The following is a 21427-nucleotide window of genomic DNA, read 5'->3' as shown; positions in this document are numbered from 1 at the left end:
TAAAGCGCAACCGTAGTGCAACCGTAGCGCAACCTTAGCGCTAAGGTTGCGCTATGTACACGAAAAAATTACCTCACTTTTCATTAAAATTTTAAATAATTTTGCTGCATTCTCTTGTGTAAAGTATAATTCTGTATATCCCTTCCATCTCAGAAAACGCGGTCTTATTTCTGGATCGGATGGTTTATTCAAAGAAAAATATTCCAAAAACCAAATCTGTATAATGCCAAACATAAAAATTTAAAAGTTAACATTAAAAAGCATTATATATGTAGAATAACCAGTAGGAGTAGAAACTTACCAGTAGAAGAGGAAAAAAATCATTGATGTAACCCAATGATCTTTGCAGTTGAAACTTCTCAAAAATTGTGTTGAACTCCCCGACCATGAAGTTCCTTAAGCATGAAGCCCAATTAATGGAAGTGAACTCACTTAAATTATTTGCAACAGATGTGAGCCTTCTAGAGGTTTTATGGTTGTTTAGTATAAAGAAAAGGTTAGATAACAAAAACATAATAAAGGTCTTTATTTTTGTAGCATTATCAGATAATCTGTCTAATTTTGACATTTCTAGTTTAATTTCAGTTGAAAGAGGTCCATTTAGAGGATCAATCATCCATTTGATATCAATGTCTCTGTTTGGCAAACCTGTCAGAAAATTTCAGTTGTTAAAGTTAAAAAAACATATCGCTATAAAAAATTTCATATTCAAAATATTACCTATCAACAAGGCAACCTCATCAGAAGTGAATTTCAGTACATGACCAAGGACGATGAAGCCTTCATCAGCAGGACTCCAAAATTTGAGAACCTCAAAAAGAAGTGGTATACACTGCTGGAATGCGGGGAACTTCAAAAATTGATGAATGTTCAGATTCTTTAATGTTTGCTCTACTTCATCATCAATGATATCGACAAAAGCATCACAATGTTTCAAAAAAGAAGTAACATAGCATCTAGATGTTACTGGCCTTTGATACGACGTCCTCATCTATAAAAAAAAAAAATCAGAACTATATCGCAAACATAACTAAAGCGCAACAATAGCGCAACCTTAGCGCAACCATAGCACAACATTAGCGCAACCTTAGCGCAACAATACATTTCGTAATTATTTAGTTTAAAAGAAGGTTTAAATTCAGAAAAAATAAAAATTGAACACCACATTGAACATATATGCTAGTTATACAATTATTAATAAACCCTAAAATTTAGCAGAAAGCGTAAACCTTTCGTATCATTTGTTTCATCCATTTACGAAGAGAAGAAGCGTGAAAAATCAGAAAATAAACATTTGAACAGTACATTACATTAAACAAACAATGGTAAAATTATAACTAAACCAAACCCTAAAATTTAACATATAACTTAAACGCAATGAAAGAGCAAGTAAAGCGCAAGTTAGGCGCAACCATACCTCTTCCTGATTGATGATCTTCTACAATCTCGTCGTCTACCTCTGGCGGGAATAAGCTATTGCAGAACATAAAATATTTGAAGAAATCCGAGAGCGCTTACCAGAGATGGAATAACAGTGAAAATGTCGCTTGAAAATAAAATACGCGCCGTTTCCATTCTTTATTTTCCGGAATTCAAATGAAATGCTTTATCGGGTCGGGTCGCTAACTCTGACAAGACATAAAACAAACATATTAAATTAAAAAAACGCCTAACAGATGTCGCATTTATATTGGCGACCGAACGCAGAGATGGCTTCGGTCACCTGACCCAATAATTTGCCTTCTGATCATGCCTCAAACTCCCTTGCCCGAGCGGCCTCTATCCATTTAGCCGAACCAAAATCTTCGTTCGTTTGAAGTAGTGAGTGAGAAAGAAAATGTTATTTGTATATAATAATAATAATAATAATAATAAAGGAGACGATGCGATTGCCAGTTGTAGGAGCCGAAGACTAATTCCGGGGTCAATTCTTCCCCCAAAGCCCTCCCAAAGCCCTCGATCGTCGATTTTGATTCGATCAAGCGGACTTAGAAGGGCGAGTGCCATTCTCAACCTCCTATCGAGGCTTTGGAAATTCCTAGAAAACATGGAATTTTAAAAAATTATCCTAACAAGTATCGTGTTCGCCAAAATGGAGCATCAGAAGACTAATTCCGGGGTTGATTCGTCCCCCGAAGCCCTCGACCGTTAAATTCTAACCGACTGGTGGACTGGAAAGGGAAAGTTCCCTCCCGACCTCCCCTCGCGGGGATGGGACATCAGGTGGCTGTTGAAATTAAACATTAATTAACCCATTTAAAATAAATTTAAAAGTTCACTAAAATTAAATTATTATTTAATTTTATTAAAAATTAATTAATTAAAATTCAATGGGTCAAAATGAAATTTAAACTTAATTGTTTAATTTAAAATATAATTAAAACTCCAATGAATTAAAACTTAATTAATTGATCAATTCAAAATATATTTAAGTTTAAAATTTTATTAATAAGCTGGGCATGTAATTTAAAAATAAAATTGAATTTTGATGAATTAATCAACTAATTAATTAAATTAAAACTAAATTTTTATTCAATGAATTACCTAATTAATTAATGCAATCAAATTAAAAAAAGTAAAATACAATAAAAGAAAAAAATCAATGTTTGCATTAAACAAACTCAAGTACAACACACACGAATTAAAGTATAAATCCTAAAACTAAAACACTAAAACTCAAAACAAAAAAAAACTCCAAAAACTCCTAAAAAACCTAAGCTCTCTAAGCTCCAACTCCAGCTCTAGCTCCTGGCAAACTGCAGCTATAAACTCCAGCTCCTGGCAAGCTCAAACTCCTGTGCAGGCCCCACACACCTGTAAACAAGTAAACAAAACTCAATGCAGGGTGGTAAACAAAACTAGTATTGAAAAAGAGAAATTAGAACTGTAGGCAAAACTAGCACTGTAACACTAGTATTGGTGTCGAGGCAGTAAAGTATGCCAAACTACATAACTGCTAAAACCCATGCTATGTTAAATCGTCGTTAACCTAAGTTCACCCGACATCTTCTAATAAAGGTCGTAAGTCCAAAAAAAAAAAGTTTGTAAGTCCAACTTTAGTTAATGCATTAGGGGAAATCTTTAGGTAAAAGTAACCTAACCCTAAGTCCCACATACATGTCACTTCTAAGCAAAGCAGTAAGATCCACATGCTTGTAAACCTCTAAGTGAGCAATCCTAAATCCAAATAACCAAGCAGCTCGTAAACAGAGCTGTAAGACCTATCTTAAATTGAAACTCCGAACTACTTTCAATGAAAATAGTAAGACCCACTACCTAAAACTATGGGCTACTTTCAATGAAAGCAGTAAGACCCACTGCCCAAAACCACGGACAAATTCCAATGGAGGCCGTAAGATCCAACTTAAATAAAAAAACAAATGGGCTCCTTTCAATGAAAGCAGTAAGACCCAACCTCTTAAACCTGCGGGCTACTTACAATGAAAGTAGTTAGACCCAACCACTTAAACTGTGGACTACTTCCAATGAAAGCAGTAAAATCCAACCCCTTAAACACATGGGCTATTTCTAATAGAAGCAGTAAGACCCACACTTAATCAACATCTTAGGGAAATCTCTAAGTGAGGTAAATCAACCCTAAACCCCCAAACTTGTCACGACCCGGCCTGGCTAGCCTGAATTAATGTGGTGGGAACAAACAGTCGTACGGAAAAACACAAATAACATTTAAATCATAACAGTTTCATTTCTTAAAAGGCATAAACATAAATATCATCCATACAACTTAAGAAAGAGCCACTAAACATCCAACTTAAAGTTTTCCAACAATTTCATCAAAACATACAACCACTAAAAACATAAACACATAAACACCAATATACTTCACATTACAACCACTAACTCAACTTATAACAGAAATATAAAAACCTGACATCCTGAGGCCCTTTCGATGGTAGGTAAATTGTCGTCTTGCCATCACTTCCTATCACTTTCTCCTGAAAAATATTCCCAAAAATAGGATGAGCCAATGCTCAGCAGATGATAAGCATTTATCTTAAATTCATGAAATAATTTTAAACATGTCATTAAACATGAATTAAAACAATTAAAAGATTGCAATAAACATTGAGAGATAAATCATAAGATTTTCATATTCAGTTTTCTAGAAACTTTTTGTTTAAACAATTTTCCTCTCTTTTTTACATAAACTTTCATAAATTTTTTCTTTCTCATTTATAGTATTTTCATTAAATACACCTTCTTTGACGTCGGGTTTGGATTCGACGAAACGGTGGAGAACTACTTGAACCGCATCCTACCCACACTCATCGACATCATAGACGAGCGGTTCGAAGATTACGAGTGGACTATTGAAAGCACGCCGCCCGTGTTTCCTCCACCACCGGCAACCTCTCCGTGGCTCAAGACCCTTGGCATTGCGACCTTCCTCGTGGCATCGTTTGGTGTGCTGAAAATTCTCTCCCTCTAAGCCTAGTTTAGTTGAGTGGTTAATCCCCAAGGTGAACTTCTCATTATTAAATTACGGATTGTTGTTTAATAGCTTTTGGTGTTGCTACTATCGTTGTTTATCCATGAGTTTTGGTCAATCTACGCATGCTTCTTCGCCTAAGCTAGTTAATAACACGATATCTTTAATGATTTTCTTGCTATCGCCATAAGTTATTAGTTGTAATTTCTTTGACAACTCAATTTTAACTTCTTACGAAGCTCCTTGCATTTGGTATCACATCACAGTCAAATTTTTTGCCATTCTTTTACCTTTTGGCTCCTAAGAACCCCTTTAACATTGGCTCCGTAGAACCCCTTTACCATTGGCTCCGTAGAACCCTTTTACCATTTGGTACTCCGGACCATCATAAACATGCAAATCATAATATTTATATATATCAAAGAGACTAAAATTATTCATAAAACATAGGTTCTTCAAAATTCTTCGTGTATAATTCGGTATTAGTTATGCCTTGAATTTTTGTTTTACAAATTTTAACATTCCTAATATCATGACATGAATATAAACATAAATGTAAAACTAAAGCAATTAAAGAAATTCATAAACATCAGCATGTGAATTTTGAAAGTGTAATATTAACTTAATTTAAATTCATAAACTTAATTTAAATGCAAACACCTACCTCGCAAGAATTGTAAAGCAATCTCTACGACATACGACGTCGCTTAAGCTCGAGGCGTCCTTTTAGTCGACACCTAAGTAAAAGCAAACCTTGTCATCCAACCTTAATCATAATATATTTTACATAAACATAAACATTCACTAATTTCTTAATTAAAATAAAATTAATTAAAAATTTTGGATTTATTAAAAATCCTAAATTTTGAAAACCCTAAATTCATTAATTTCATCAAATCATCAAGTCAAACATCCTTCTAAACCTAATTAATAATTAGGTTAATTAAAATTTAGATTTATTTAATTTAAAAATTAAAAAAAATAAATTTTTTGCTAAAAATCTAAATTTCAGCCTTAAAACATTTCTAACATCATAAGAAATAAAAACCAGAGTCGCCGTCGAAGAACTCCCGTACGTTCCTCCCTCTCGCCTTCGCTTTCTCCTTTTGGTTCGGTCGAATAAACAATGGGGACCCCTTAAGAGGGAAGAGTTTAGGTTTTAATTGTATAAAGTCCTAAATACCCTCACTTGATTAATCTCTGCTTTAATACTTACTAGGGGTATTTGAGGTATTAAGAATTTTTCATGATTTTAATTTCAAATTTAAGAAAAATTTGCTATACGTTCTTTATATCAAATTGCTCGAAATTTTGTATAGAATTTTATAAAATTTATTTCGTCGAATTCCGATGACATTGAATTTTCACTTAAATTTCAATGCAATGCATCGAAATGCGTGCGACACCTACGATCATCAATTTTTGGTTTTACAAAACTTATGAGATACTTTCAATAAAAGCAGTAAGACCCAACCTCTTAAACACACATGCTACTTCTAATAGAAGCAGTAAAATCCACACTTAATCAACATGTTAGGGAAACCTCTAAGTGAGGTAAACTAGCCCTAAACCCCCAACTGATGAGGACATCAGTCAAAGATTTTGACATGTGTATCGTCGACGTAGTCGTGGATCGACGGCTCTCCCTATGGGGAGTTGAGTCTATGTTGTAGCATGAGGGCACTTTAGTCTTTTCAATTTTCTTTCATTTGGGCATATTTATAGGAGGCCTCTTGTGAAAGCCATTTTTTCTTCCAGGTTCGTCTGGACGAAATTGGATCGTCCGGGGACGATCGGTACAGGTTGTGTAAGAATTTCTGGCTGGAAGGTTCATCCCAGGACGAAGTGGGGTTCGTCCGTACTAAATTTTTCCAGAGAGAAACTCGTCCAGGAACGATAACTATTTCGTCTGAACGAAATTCGTCCAGAGGGCAAATCGTCCCGGGATGATTTTGGATCGTCCGTGATGATCTGGTTGGATATATATGGAAATGAGATCTTTTTGAAGAGAGAGAAAACCCAGGAGAGAGAAAATCAAAGGAAAAAGAAGAAGAAAATAATTTTTGGGCTACTTCTGTCCGTAGCTGCAGTTCATAAATTTGACCGACTCGAGGTAAGGCACATCCCGCCTTTCTCAATTTTTAGAAACAAGAATTTTGACGACTTTTCTGGTTGGATATATATAAATTTTCCGGATTTTGTTTCCGTTAGTGAATAATTGATTCCGTTTTATACTGATGAATTTTTTACCGCGTAACTTTTGGTATGTTTCTGAGATGATATTTGTGCACGTTTTAAGTATTTTCTGGAAAATGTTTACCGGGTATTTTGAATTCGGCGGTATTTTAATTGAACTACGATTTATCTGGATGCTGAAAAATGTTGCTTCAGTATAATAAAAGTCTTACAATCAAAATGCCCTTCTATCTGTGGACCTGTAGTAGTCTGTACCTTTAAAAGAATTGCTGTAGACAAACTCCAAAGGATTCCAACTAGCTAGCAAGCACTATGGTCAGCCATTAAAAACATTTAGGTGTCCTATATATGGTCTCATGCTGATGATTTCTATTCATTCTAGTTCTAATGCACTCGTGGAACACAATAAATAGGCTTACCAAATTTTAGAAAATTGCATCAATAAATACACGTTGGTGCGCCGCATTAACTAAACTGGTCCCAGCAGCCAGATTTGAATAGGTTCAGCTTGTCAGGGACTATTTTTTATTGATTTATGAGCTATTTTGTTAGTTGGTTTTCAAAATCAAACCGGTTCAACCTTTCTGACCGTGAACCGGCTCTTTGGATTTATTTCGATTTAGATTAAAAAACTGTTCGTTGAATTAATTTGTTCTATGTTTGGCTCAAAAATAGAATTTTGGTACAAATAATATTTTATTAATTGAAAGAAAATTCTAATATTTTATTAATTGATCGAATATATTTGATCAATTAAACTACTATAAGTGTAGATATTCTCCATTTTTTTAAATTTTATTAAGAAAATTACCATTTGAAAGAATAATAATACCCCACCGGGTTTAGCTAGGTTGGTGGGCCAGTATAGTTGGGAATCTCCCAACTCATGTTCAAACCCCCTTAAGAGTGGAGAAAATAATTGTGGGTCCTGCACCTATGAGACTGGTTGTTAGTAGGTTCTCGGAGGGATTAATTTCTCCGTCAAGCACCTCTTATGAGATGATAACATGTAGATATTACGTTTCCAAAATAATAATAATAATAATAATAATTATATAATGAAGTAAATAGGGTATTTGGGCATTCCAAAAAGGAAGTAAAGATTTTCACTTTTGAGTAATGAGTTATTTTGAGTCCTCCCCCTCCACTGAGAAGCCAATGGCTTTAGGCTCACATGGGCTGATTAATTTCAATCTCCTTCTTTGTTTCTATAAGAGTCAAAAAAGAAGACAACTCAATCTGACCATTCATTTCTTCACACATTGAATGCGAGATCACATATTCACATGGCCTGCATTTATCACCAATTTATTATTTCAATCTCCCTCCAACCGGCAAATACTCCTCCTATCACCAACTCTCTTTAATTCTTATAAAAATTATAGTAGAATGAATTTAAGAAATATTACATTTTTAAAATAAAATAATTAATGTTAGATATAAAGAGTTAGTTTGTATCACATATCAAATCCATATATCTTCATATATATATGTTTATTTATTATAGTAAAAAAATTAAATCATGTGATTAATTCCATTTATTACATTTGAATATAATTATTAAGAAAATAAAAATCCCAAAATGCCCCCACCCTCAATCCCACCATTCTTTAAAAGCCCCTCCACTGATCCCCACTCCTTCCACCACCTTAAACTTATTACTCCGCATGCACGCATCTTCCTTCTCCTTCCTTCTGTTCTTCTTCTTCTTCTTCTTCAATAACTTTGATTCATAACAAGATCAACTATTGATTAGTACCTGCAAAATGAGCTTTTTCTTCACTCTGGTCCTCCTCCTCTTGGTCGTCGTCGTCCTCCTCTTTCTCCTCTTCCAGCTCCTACTGAGCCGCCACAACACAATCCTCCTCATCGACTTCGCCTGCCACAAAGCCACCGAATCGTGCAGCCAAACTCACCAAGCCTACGTCGAACGCAGCATAGTTCTCGGAACCTTCACCAAAGACAATGTGGCCTTCCAAAAACGGATTTTGGAGAGGTCCGGCGTCGGCCACTCCACTTACTTCCCGGAGGCGGTGGCGAGAATACCGCCGGCCTTGTTCATAGCGGAGGCCAGGAAGGAGGCGGAGATGATGATATTCGGTGCTGTGGATCGACTGTTGGAGAAGACCGGAGTTGATGTGAGGAAGGAGATCGGTATTTTGGTGGTTAACTGTAGCTTGTTCGGGCCGACGCCTTCTCTGTCGGCCATGATTGTGAACAAGTATAAGATGAGGGAGGATGTGGCGAGCTTTAATCTTAGTGGGATGGGATGCAGCGCTGGTGTTATCTCCATTGATCTCGCTCGCCACCTTCTCAAGGTTTCATTAATTAATTTCTCTTTATTATTATTTTTATTATTTTCGATAAAAAAATAAATATTTTAGTATAATTTATATTAGGATATTTTTAGATGATTTTCTTTCTTTTTTATAATATATATTATACGTACTATAAAATTTTTTAAGAAGAAAAAATTGTTGAGAAGTGTAATGGATTTTAAAGTTTTTTTTTTTAAATTTATTTTAAGATAAGTGGATTAATATAAGAGTAGATTGATTATGTATATATTTGTGCATTGCACATATCTTAAATAAATTTAAGAGTTCTTTTTGGATAAATTTCATGTTTTGTATGGCTAAATCATAAAACAATCACCTTCTTATTTAATATTATATCACCCATTCATAAATAATACTTTTTACCATAAAATGCAATTTTAAAATACATCACAAATCTTTTTATACATTATATATGTAGAGAGAGAGAATATAATTTCATATAATAATTTTATGAAATTAAAAAATTATTTAAATTTTGAATTCACTAGTATAATACATCTAGTCTCCCAATAAAAAATAAAATAATAAAAAAAGCTTCTATTTTATCTTTAAAATGTTTAAATAATCAATTTTGTAATGGTGATTATATTTTAATACATCTCATTATTATTTAAATTTGTTTAAATTTCTTGTCATCACAAAATAAATTTATAAAAGTTAAAACCCAAAAAAAAGAGACTTAAGAAAGTCCAAAGCATTTGAATTCATTATAAGGTAAATTAAATATAAATTATTTATTTATCACATTTAATTTAAATGAAAGTATAAAGTTTTGAATTTAAATAACCATAAAAATTTTGTCGTATATAATAAATAAAGTGAGAGTATATTTGCAGGTGAGGCCGAACAGCTACGCTCTCATAGTCAGCACCGAAAACCTAACCCTCCATGGCTACTACGGCAACAACCGTCCTATGCTCGTCACCAACTGCCTCTTCCGTATGGGCGCCGCCGCCGTCCTCCTCTCCAACCGCCGCTCCGATCTCCACCGCGCCAAGTACTCTCTATCCGACCTGATCCGCACTCACAGAGGCTCCGACGACTCCTCCTATCTCTGCGTCTCTCAGGAAGAAGACGATCAGGGCAAAGTAGGCGTTTCCCTTTCCAAAGACCTAATGTCCGTCGCCGGCGGCGCCCTGAAGGCCAACATCACCGCCCTCGGCCCCCGCGTCCTCCCCTTGTCCGAACAACTCCGCTTCGCCTTTTCCCTAATCTCAACCAAATGCTTCGGCCCACACTCATCAGTTTCGAAACCCTATGTGCCGGATTTCAAAAAAGCCTTCGAGCACTTCTGCATCCACGCCGGAGGAAGGGCGATATTAGACGAACTGGAGAAAAGATTGGATCTTGGAAGCTGGCAGATGGAGCCGTCGAGGATGACTCTGTACAGATTCGGCAACACTTCGAGCAGCTCGTTGTGGTATGAATTAGGGTATTCGGAGGCGAAGAACAGGGTTAAGAAAGGGGATAGGGTCTGGCAAATCGGATTTGGTTCTGGATTTAAGTGCAACAGTGTGGTTTGGAAGGCGCTGAGAGATATAAATCCAAAGGGGAGCTATCCATGGCTGGAGGAGATTGATAAGTTCCCTGTTGATGTGCCCAAGGTTGAAACCATTAACTGTACTATCACCACATAGATTACTTCTTCTTTTCTTTTCTTTTCTTTTTTTTTAAATTAGGGTTAGGGTTTAGTGATTTATCTTAAGAGGTTGTTTGGTGGGAGTATGTTTTGCTGATTAGATTAATGAATTTTAATTATTGAATTAAGTGCAAGGTTAGTTAGACCAGCTATTGTACCATGATTTAATTAATGTAGGAATCTCTCTCTCTAGTCTCTTGTATATAAACTTGTTTTCAAATTCTTCTAATATGAATTTTTTAAGAAAATATTATTGTCATGCAAGAGGCAAAATTTTAGAAAGGGCTTGATGAGTAAACTAAATTAGTGAAAGGGGCGAATTCATCAAATTATTTGATAGTGTTGAATGCGCTAAATAATCGTTTAGTTTTGCCTCTGTGTTCAGTAAAAACACAGTGGTGAATAATAAAAGCACAGTGAACTGCGATTTTACTGTTCACAGAGATAAATTAGATTATTCTCTATATTTGATCTCTACACGTAATAATTTATCCTCTCACTATCATCTCTCTCTTATACTCTCTCTCGATCATCTCTCTTTCTCTCTTACTCTCTCTCCACGTCCTCTCTTTTAAAACTTGTTAAATCATTTTACGCATTCAACACTGTGCCAATTTAAATTAATCATTTGCTCCTATTTAAAATTTTGCCTCATACAATATGATTTGTATTCATAAGGCTGGCAATACATTGCTCGTTGTCTTTTAAGGATCTATTTGGGGCAATTACATGGTCGTCAAAATAGTTTATCACAATCTAAAAAAAAAAATTTTGAAAAAATATTAATAAAATAATAGCCAAATGAAATTGTGATATTTGAACAACAAAGTATTATTGATAACAATATGATATTATTTTCATCATTTATTATTTGTATTCATAAGGCTGGCAATACATTGCTCGTTGTCTTTTAAGGATCTATTTGGGGCAATTACATGGTCGTCAAAATAGTTTATCACGATCTAAAAAAAAAATTTGAAAAAATATAAATAAAATAATAGCCAAATGAAATTATGATATTTGAACAACAAAGCATTATTTATTGATAACAATCTCATGTTATTTTCATCATTTATTATTGATAGTTATGAAAATATTTTAGATAAAAATTAAAAAAAATATAAAGAATAATAAATTGATTGCTAAATGAGTTAATTTCGTAGAAGAATAGTCGAGAATCCTATTGACAAATATGGCCATCATAAATATGAGCTTTTCGCCTATGAACAAACTGCATGCAGTTATTGCCTGAATGGCCATAAACCGTTTCAGGCCACAATCCATTGCTATCATTATTGTGGGCCTGTAGCTGTTCAAGCTTCAGCCATTGCTTTCAATTTTATGCTGTTGCTTGCGCAGCTCTTACTCTCTTTGGAAGCTTCAGCCATTGCTTTCAATTTAATTAAAAGTAAGTATAAAATGTTGGTTGAATACTTAATATCAAAAGGAACAAATGAGGAGAAGAGCGGTCCAGTTTCAATAGAAACTGGAGACGGGTTCTACTGAAACCTGAATTTGATTCTCTACCGAAATTTCGCTGTCCAATTTCCTCTCATTAACCCAACCGCCTTGTATTCCACCCGTGACCATTATCCCTTGTTCGTGAAATTATTCTGTGCAGACATCGTACGTGTCCAGAGGCAAATCTGAACGTACCACGTCACCTAGGTGCTGTGTACAGCGGCTATCTACCTACTGTGTACCGGGTGACGCGGTGCACTCTGATTTGCCTATGAATAGTACAGTGTCCGCACATAATAATTTCTTCCATTGTTCATACTTCAGCCATTGCTTTCAATGTTATGCAGTTGCTTTCTCTTTTTTTTTTCAATAAAAAACTGATTTAATCATAATTATTCAAGAAATAATTACTATATGTATGCTCAGAACTCTCTTGTTGATTTGATATTTTCTGCATGAAAATAAAAGAGAAAAATGAAAATTACATCCATTAATTCAAAATCATTAACACATGAAGCAAGCATATGCATGTGCACATAGTCTAGTGGGGTTTGGTCCATCCCTATTAAACTCCACAATCATTAACATTACTTTAATTCAAGTATAAGTTGAGTCATGGACCACTAATTAATTAATTACCACAATGAACAAATTCATAAGAATAAAATGTTAAATTAGTTCATTTCAGAGGCCAATGACATTCTAAAAACAGCTAACAGAGAATCCCATTGACTAATATTGCTACATATCCATAATGAGCTTCAGCTGGTGATAAAACTACATGAGAAGTTATTGCTTATCTGCTTTGTTTCTTCAATGTTATTGGTACCTATAATTATTGTGTTAGGTATTTCTTCTGCCATCAGCTGTTATTCATAGTTATTACAAGTACTAAGCAGTTAATGCACTTCAATTCTCTCCTCTACTGCAGGTGTTGAGAGACCCCTCAGATCACAACACAATAGGGCCTTATGCATTGTCACTATTGTCTCCATCAGTGGGGATCCTTCGCTGCAAATTTTGGCCTAACTTTTCTATTCATTTTTACCACTGGAAGCTGGAAGGATTGTGTTGTCTTGTAGTGGAAATTTCGCTCTTCATCAAGATTTTGAGGTAAGTCATATATATTGTCTTCCACCAACAGAACATTTTAGCTCAAACCAAACCACTAAGTACAGCCATTAAGATCATCACAGTTTCCATGAAAACTCATTTTTTAGATTGTATTGACACACCCTCTTCTATCACTCAAGGAAATCTTACTCTTTGATACTATAAAGATGCCTTTTTTAAGGAAAATATCCTCTATTTCATTATTAACAATATGAAGGTCATTCAATTGTAAATCTCTCATAATCCTCTTTATAGGACTTCAATGAATTAAAGTTTTATTTGGGACGATTTTCTTGCTGTTTTTTAAAAAAGTTTTTTAGTATAAAATTAGAAAGTATTGTCTCTTTAGATATTAAGAGATGTCTTAATATATATGATTCTTTTCCCCCACCCAATTAACAAAAGATGATAGTTCAAAGTTCAGACATCTAAGCCCTACCACAGAAAAAGATTGCAAGCTAAGTGTTGCAGTACCTAACAAAGCTCACATCATTTAAACAGCTCATTGAACCAACTATCCCCACCATGAACTCTTCCAAATCTACACAAACCATTTGTTTTATTTATTTTTATTTTTGTGCTCTTCATGAGGTGGTTCTGCCCCTCAAATGTACAGATCTATTATTGAAGTTGGACAGCTTAATAATAGGAAATCAAACAACCAACCCTCTCTTGTCAGCTAATTTAGCTGATAAAATTTTTCAAAAGTTACATGATTGTCGGATCGAATTTCGTTTATATCAAATTTGAGCTTCATTTAGGATCTATTTGGGACGGCTGCAGTATTTTATAAAATTGTTTGTAAAGTAGCTATAAAGAAAATAACTTAGCTACTCTTATTACAAAAAACAACTTTTTACGAAGTAGCTAGAATGTAGTAGCCAAATAAAATTATGATTGCAATCAGAAAAATAAAACAACGAGAAAGTTGCCTCAAACAGACCTTTAGTGATACTTTACCAATTGTTATGAAAGTCTATTACTCATAATTACAATTTTTGGAAGGGAAGCACATATAATATTGTTGGATTGCTAAAATAGTTTTCAATACCAACGAAATTTGGGTATGTGTATTCATAGATGACGGAGTGAGAGTTTTTTACCTGCTCCTCTTGTGGATATTTATAGATGTTTTTTTTGTATATTGGTAAAGCCTATTATAGATAAATGAGCCATATCATCTCCATCTATTAGACAAAAAATGCTCCTGATGTAATGATTTCGACAATTAAATTAAAATAAAAATGCTGAGACCTCTCGAGCTTACTGTTCATACTGTCATTTTTATTTCTCATCAGCATCTCAAACTAAGGCCCACTGATGGAAGGTAGCACAGGGAGGCACTCAGAAAAAGTACAAACCTAAATGAGAACTATGTAGGATAATTAAGTGAGATCTGGTTCAAATTATTGAGAATAAATAAAATAGAAAGTAGCTTAACACACAAAAAAAACATAAGAAAATTTATACGAGTTCATCCAATTACTTGCTACATCTTATTGCCATCATTGTAAATTTCACTATGTTTTTTATTGTGGAGTCTTTATTGCCTAATATCTCTGATATTAGCTATAATAATCGAGTGCGCATACTACTTTTATTCCTTCATAACAATCTTATAAAGAACAATTATGAAACCAAATGGCTGCATTCCCAACAAGACCAAAAAAACTTTTCTTACAGATTTGAATGAAATAAATGGAGCTGTACAACACATAACTTCCAGGCAATAACGAGCTTACATACAGCTTATTGTAATGAAAAAGAATTACCTGCAAGAGCACTCAGAGGGCTTGAGGTATCAAACATTGTATGGTGGAAACCCGAGCAGCAGAGACAGCTAAACTGCTTATGACATAGCCAAAGGAACATACTTATACTTAGCAGCAAGGGAATAACAAACAAGAGATGAATTGGAGTACTGAATCTGCAGATCAGAACATGGCTCAGGGGAGACCTCTTCAGAGAAACCTGAGACATTGGAGCAATTCCATGAAGTTGAAGTCTCTGACGACGAAGTAAGTGTCAAGTTGATGTTTGAAAGGCAAATGGCAGTGAAGGAATCATTCTCAATACCAGATAGAGCACCTGCAACAGAAACATTGGTTCCAATGACATTCTTGATTGTGATTCTATCGATCATTGGAAGTGCTTCAGGATCATATTTTTCATCAGGGTGACGGCCAAAGTGCCCGTCAAAGTTAATTGCAGTACTGACAGACTGCAACACTACATCAGAGATTAAAATGTCTTTCATGAAACCACCACGGCCTCTCGTGGTTTTAAAGTTGATACCAATATTTGAGTTGTAAATTTGAAGATGGTCGGCTTGGATGTCTGAGATTCCTCCAGACATTTCACTGCCAAATGCAAGGGCAGACCCAAAAAGGGATTGGAGGAAGACATTGGTGATATGGATATTGGAAGAGGGTTTAGAGTAGTAAATCCCATACTCATCCCAGCCACTCTTGAGGGTGATTGCATCATGACCCACAGTGATGCTACTGTCCTTAATGCACATATCTGAGCATGAATCTGTAATGAAAGCAAAAGCATAGCTGTTAGAGATAACATCGAAGAATCACTTACACCAACACTATCATTATGACTACTCCATGTTTTTGTCATTGCAGATTCACTATTACAATAACGATGAAATTTTATAAGAGTAATTCACAAACTCACGACTTCTCTACATTATTTCCTTCTAATATGAGGATAACATAATAAAAATGTCCCCTTGTATAATGAAAACCTCGGATTGTTGAAATTACAAATGAAATCCTTAGAATATCCTTAATGAAACAACTCTAAGGGCATTTGTATTAAGTATTTCTTCATAGGGCATTAATTTGGCTCCATGATTTAACATAAAAATGTACACCTTAAGGGCTGTGTATAGGTGTCAATCTTTGTTTAAGCTACATTCTTCCTAATATCCCAAATGAACTTTATTTTAGGTTTTATACTTAAAAATATTACATTTCATGATACAAAAGAAGTTTGTACACAAGATGGTTGCAGTCCTATGATTGAAACACATTATTATTATTATTAAAATGGCAATATTCATTAAATAAAGAACTAACAGTTCCTTAACAGTCGTTAGGGATGGCAATGAATCGGCTATTCAAAGTGTTTAAACAAAATTATTCCTTCAGATGAAATTTCCATTAAACAGATTGTGCTTATCTATATTAGGGTTCCATTTGAATTTAGACTTTAGATATCTAAGAGCTTGCTAATATGATAACAACATCCTTGAACAGAACCCTAAACCCTAAAAACTGGAGAACTAAAAAATGCAGCAATCAGCACGTAAAAAGAGGTTGTCAAATGAAACTTTCCACATGAAGAATTCGATTCAACTTATGGCCAATTAAGGTATATTATTTTCCTTTATATTTTTATATTTTTATATTATGCCATATCAATTACTTGATAAATCAGAAACCATGCATTAACAAAAACTTGTCTAACGAAGATGCAAATAATGAGTAACGCTATAATTTTTTTGGGCAAATTGGCAAGAAAAACAAACTCACCTAAAGCAACCGAAAGGCTGCAAGTAGGGCCTATTTGTTGGAAGCTTTAGTAGTGTGGTGTAAATCAAATGCAGAAATTTTGAAATTTCAAGTTTTTGGTTGAAAGAAAAACAAACTGAAAAGCAATGTGTTGTGGGATTTGAAGGCCACTCATTACATTTTCAGGGGCTATTTGCTGGAAGAATTTTGACTGTAAAGTAAAATGAATACGAATATTTGAAAAAAATCAGAGATTTTAATAGGTGTGTTATTTTAGGAGTGCATTTGGAAATCACTTTCAGTTTCTTTTTAATGTATTTGGAATTCGTCCTTTTTGAGTGACTTCCAAATACATAATTTGGCAAAAGTGATGCTGGCCAACCGTTGTTGTCGTCAACTGGTCGCCAACATGGCCACCAACATCATAGCGTTACTTCTGGCCGTATCCTTGCCGGCTATTGCCACCACTTGCTTATCATTGTTGCCCGCCACCCTCACTGTCAATTATCTCATATTAGCTATTATTCTAAATGGGCTACTATTTTACTTTGCATTCCCTTATTTTAAATCAAACAATAAAATTTAAAATCCCAAATGTATAATATACTCAACTAAACAACTCAAAATTATTTTCAATATACATTTTTTTACTTTACATTCCATTCTTTTTACTTGATATTTTTTTAATTAAACCAAAAAGACCCTCAGTTCATTTGACATTTATTATATTTGACCAACTTCCAAATACATCATGTGTTCTATCTAAAGCAACCTCAAGCATTGTCTCCGCCACACTCAATGTCACCGCATTACACTAGCATCCACACCAATGACACTAGTTGTTGCTTGGGACCTACATGCAATTCCCTAGGCACTACCTCGCTCGCATTAGCGCAAAGATAGGTGATACCCCATTTTCTATGAAATTAAGTGACACCCCTTTTCTAGTGCGACCACCTACACTTTTATCATTACTCCGCTGTTGCAATGCCACTCACTAGACCTAACACCTCCATGTCCGTCGCACTTGCATTCCTAAGCATGCGAAAGTTGGTTTCTTTTTATTTTTCAATTTTTTTCAATTTTCTTATTAGTTTCAACCAAGCATGAGAAAATAAGCTCACAATTTTAAAATACACTGTGATTTAAAATTGCTTTAATTTTAAATACTTGCAACTACCATATGTTTTTCAGCATGTGACTTTCGCCTTGAACTTAGGCAAAATTGCAGTTACCAAAAGCTAATTGAAGATGACAGAACAGTTATAACATTACAGGAGAGTTGATTCCAACCTGGAACTACACCATTTGTGAATGGAGAATCTGATGGAGCATTGATTATTATATCCTGAACCGTTAAATTGCTGAATTCCAGAAAAAGAAAATTGAATATATTAGTTAGTCATGCTAATACCTTCAAAGGTGCTCCATAATCTCTCTTAGAAACAGGAAAAAAAACAGGATACAAAGTTTCAAAAACGCACCTACAGTAAACTGGATGAATTGTCCAGGCCGGGGGATTCAAGAAAGTTAAATTTGAGACAAAAATATATTTAGAATTCACGATCTCAATAAGATGAGGTCGACTATAATTCAAAATATGAGAGCGGAAAAAGTCCCACCACACTAATCCCTGGCCATCTATGGTTCCGTTATCCCCTGTGTAATGATAAGAAAATACATAATAATCAATGTATTACAGGATGAAGGATCAATAAGCTTAGCTAAAAGTACAAGTTAAAACGAGAGAAATCAAGTTAGTGCTCATGCCTGTTATTACTATATCTATCAAATTGTTGCCATTAATCAAACTCTGGTACCTTCTTCCTGGAAGTTCAATTCCACTACCATATGATGGTAAAGGATCTGCTGTAGGCCATTGTTGTAGATCCTGCAATGAGAAAAGGAACAAGGATAAATCTCAAGATTTAAAGAACTTTTCATATATTTTAATTTTGAATATATTATACTGGACTGGAATGGTTATCAGTTCATTGTTCCATTCCAAAAATGGTTTATTTGATGTTATATACTTTCTCATTTTCATGGCATAAGGTAGTTTAACCAAAATTTATACCTTGAGCTAACTTGATTTCACAATGGAGAAGTCAAAAGTTTTCTTATATTTTTACTTTGTAAAATAAGTGAAATTTTGTTTTCCTGGGGAAGAGGGAGTTCAGCCATGGAACCTAGAAGAAACCATAGGGATTTATGTGGAAAACATTGAATTAATGCATTCATGTGCAAATATCAATTCCAATGTTGCAAATGCAAGAACTGAAATTAACTTCTACAAAAAATAGATCCAATTTCAAGACATTCCAAAATACTCTATGCTGCTCAAGCCATTAAATTACATGTTATTTTGACAGGCCACAACAGGACACCATTCTCAAAGCGAGAGCCATTGAAAGTTAAAAGCGTAAAATTGGATACCTACTACCAAAAAGGTTAGTTCCTTATTATTTACTTGACAATAAAACAGCAAACTAATACATGTACTTCCATGACAAGATTAAGCTGGTGTCAGCGATTTAATAATTTCATTATGGGTTGATATTATTAGTCATAATAATACATCATAATCAACTAATTCATTCTTGATTAATACATTACAAACTTGGCTAACTACTATATCAAAACATTGAGAAATGTGGGGCATATAATTTCATGAATTAAATTCATACATTAATATAAGATGAGATGGCTGATGGGCCTATTAAAAGCCATAGCATCCATATCACGCAAAAATAGAGGAAAAACTGAAGTATCTAAGGCTGGGCTAATGAAAAGGACCTGAGTTCCAATGATGACAGCTCCTTTGTCAAGAAATAGAGTGAGATGGCTTATGAGATTGAAGCTCCCTGTAAGCCACTTCCCTTTGGGAACATACAGCTGAGCTCCACCCTTGTCAGCAAAAGACCTCAAATAGAAGATTGCATTTTGAAATGCGAGGGTATTTATCGTCGCCCCATCCCCAACTGCACCAAACTCGGTAAGTGTGACACTGTGGGGTCTTGGAGCCAATGCTCTCTTGTATTTACAAATCCCATCACCATATTGGCTTCCTTTAATAGTATCGACCACTAATAGAACCAATACAATGCCGCCTAATGAAACAAAAGATAGTAAACATCACAAAAGTTATCTTAGGCAACAATACAAACAGTTTATGTGCACAACATGTAGGTGAATAAAACAACTTAATATCACAATTACTTGAATACCTACAATTTCAAAAAGGATTATTCTTGGAATGGACTACTGGGATGCATATTGCAGAATGGGCCATAAAGATTCTCAGTTCAAAATTAAGGTTAGAACAATGGGGTTCTAATGTTTCCGTAACGCAATGTAGAATTCAGGTAATGGGGCAGAGGCAGCTTACAGATGTTAAAAACTAATACGATGGAGCCAATGGGAGCTGGTTGAGTGCAGAGGAGAAGAACAAGGGGCAAAAATCAATCATACAAGTAATTATGATCTGAAGCATAACAAAGCCATCAGTGCTTTCAACGAGATTCCTTATAACCCAAAAATGGTATAAAATTATAAATTTTAACTCCAGTTGGACAAGATCCAAGACATCCGGATCAAACAAGAAACAAATGGTAGTCGAAACAGAGTGAGTCGACATTTCTAAGTAGAAGAACAAAGAGATTAGAATCAAAAGGAGCGAAGTAAAAAAAGCGAGAAATTTTAGAGATGTCATTATGCAATTACAAAACTCTGATACAGGAAAGTCTAAGCAAGCGAGAAAGATAGCACCTTTCGCACCAAAAACAACAATAAAATGTAGGATTACAGGGGAAAATACGAAAATAACGTACTTACTAGCCCCTTCATGTAGACCGGAAAGCTCCAAGCAGAACTGATGTAGAGGAGGAGAGAAGACAAGAAGGATGAAGGAGAGGTCAAATAATTGGAGAGGAGAGAGAGAGAGAGAGAAGCCGTCTTCGCTAAACCATGAAACCAAAATTTTATATAAGAGGAAAATTGAAAGCCAACTCGAAGAGATGTCATGAATGGGGAAGGTTTTAATTGCCTCTCCTCTGGCACCAGAAGGGACCCACGCTTAGGTGTCTCAGACTTTGAATATTGTTTTATAAGATGAAAAATATATAAACTTCACCAATTACTATTTTGAAAAATAAAAATTCTTAAAAAAATTTTGGGCTAACAATTATTCAATATAAATGACATTGATTCCAAAATTTTGACAATAATTCGTAGAGAATATATATATGATTTATCATTAAAAAATTATCTTGATTTTGCACGAACCTCGAGGCAAAATTCAACCGGAAACTTTTGAAATTAAAATTGGGACCATACGAATTATGTTTTCAACAAATTTATAGTTGAACTAATCGTCTCGAAAATACAAACCCAACGACACCAAATTCGAACCGAGCCCAAATGGGTCCAAATCAACGACCCGAAGCTCTTTTGAGATGTTCAAACCACAATTTGGATTACCAAACGGTTTCCAAATGTGACATGCTTATAGTCGAATCGAGCGGCTTGACGAGATGAATCCAACGAGCCAAATATCGTTGAATTTTGATATCACTAAGACATTTAAATCTCTAGTAAAATGTTCATGATCAAAGGAATCAACATCAGTCGTCCATGCAAACAACTCCCAACTTATCTTTGATCTTCCTCCTATTTATTATCCATGTCACTATAAGAAATCTATAAA

The 21427-nt window shown here is 34.6% G+C and overlaps 2 protein-coding genes across 3 annotated transcripts; one reads left to right on the top strand and one right to left on the bottom strand.

Moving 5' to 3' along the window:
• Positions 1–8412: 8412 nt before the first annotated feature.
• LOC110100882 (3-ketoacyl-CoA synthase 2-like) lies at positions 8413–10787 on the top strand. Its single transcript, XM_020828593.2, has 2 exons — positions 8413–8964; positions 9822–10787. Exons 1-2 carry the CDS (start codon positions 8413–8415, stop codon positions 10620–10622), a joined length of 1353 nt encoding a protein of 450 aa, XP_020684252.1. The 3' UTR covers positions 10623–10787.
• Positions 10788–14857: 4070 nt separating this feature from the next.
• On the bottom strand, positions 14858–20718 carry LOC110100849 (probable polygalacturonase). 2 transcript variants are annotated; one of them, XM_028699395.1, is made up of 7 exons: positions 20553–20718; positions 19519–19832; positions 18493–18613; positions 18207–18381; positions 18016–18086; positions 15275–15733; positions 14858–15169 (listed from the first exon to the last, which is right to left on the bottom strand). In XM_028699395.1, exons 1-7 carry the CDS (start codon positions 20566–20568, stop codon positions 15048–15050), a joined length of 1278 nt encoding a protein of 425 aa, XP_028555228.1. In that variant the 5' UTR covers positions 20569–20718; the 3' UTR covers positions 14858–15047. The 2 variants fall into 2 exon arrangements, with proteins under 2 accessions (XP_028555228.1, XP_020684200.1); XM_020828541.2 differs by having other exon boundaries at positions 14858–15733.
• Between the last annotated feature and the right edge of the window lie 709 nt (positions 20719–21427).

The sequence above is a fragment of the Dendrobium catenatum genome, unplaced genomic scaffold (genome assembly GCF_001605985.2).
Source record: "Dendrobium catenatum unplaced genomic scaffold, ASM160598v2 fragScaff_scaffold_1271, whole genome shotgun sequence".
NCBI lineage: Eukaryota > Viridiplantae > Streptophyta > Magnoliopsida > Asparagales > Orchidaceae > Dendrobium > Dendrobium catenatum.
This window is presented reverse-complemented; position numbering and strand designations above follow the sequence as displayed.

Excerpts from the sequence above, each read along its gene's own strand:
- LOC110100882 (XM_020828593.2), top strand. The coding sequence starts at position 8,413 with ATGAGCTTTTTCTTCACTCTGGTCCTCCTCCTCTTGGTCGTCGTCGTC. Across the intron at positions 8,965-9,821 it reads TCGCTCGCCACCTTCTCAAG|GTGAGGCCGAACAGCTACGC; the intron begins GTTTCATTAATT and ends GTATATTTGCAG.
- LOC110100849 (XM_020828541.2), bottom strand. Across the intron at positions 18,382-18,492 it reads GATAGATATAGTAATAACAG|GGGATAACGGAACCATAGAT; the intron begins GCATGAGCACTA and ends ATCATTACACAG. Across the intron at positions 15,734-18,015 it reads CACAAATGGTGTAGTTCCAG|ATTCATGCTCAGATATGTGC; the intron begins GTTGGAATCAAC and ends CTTTCATTACAG.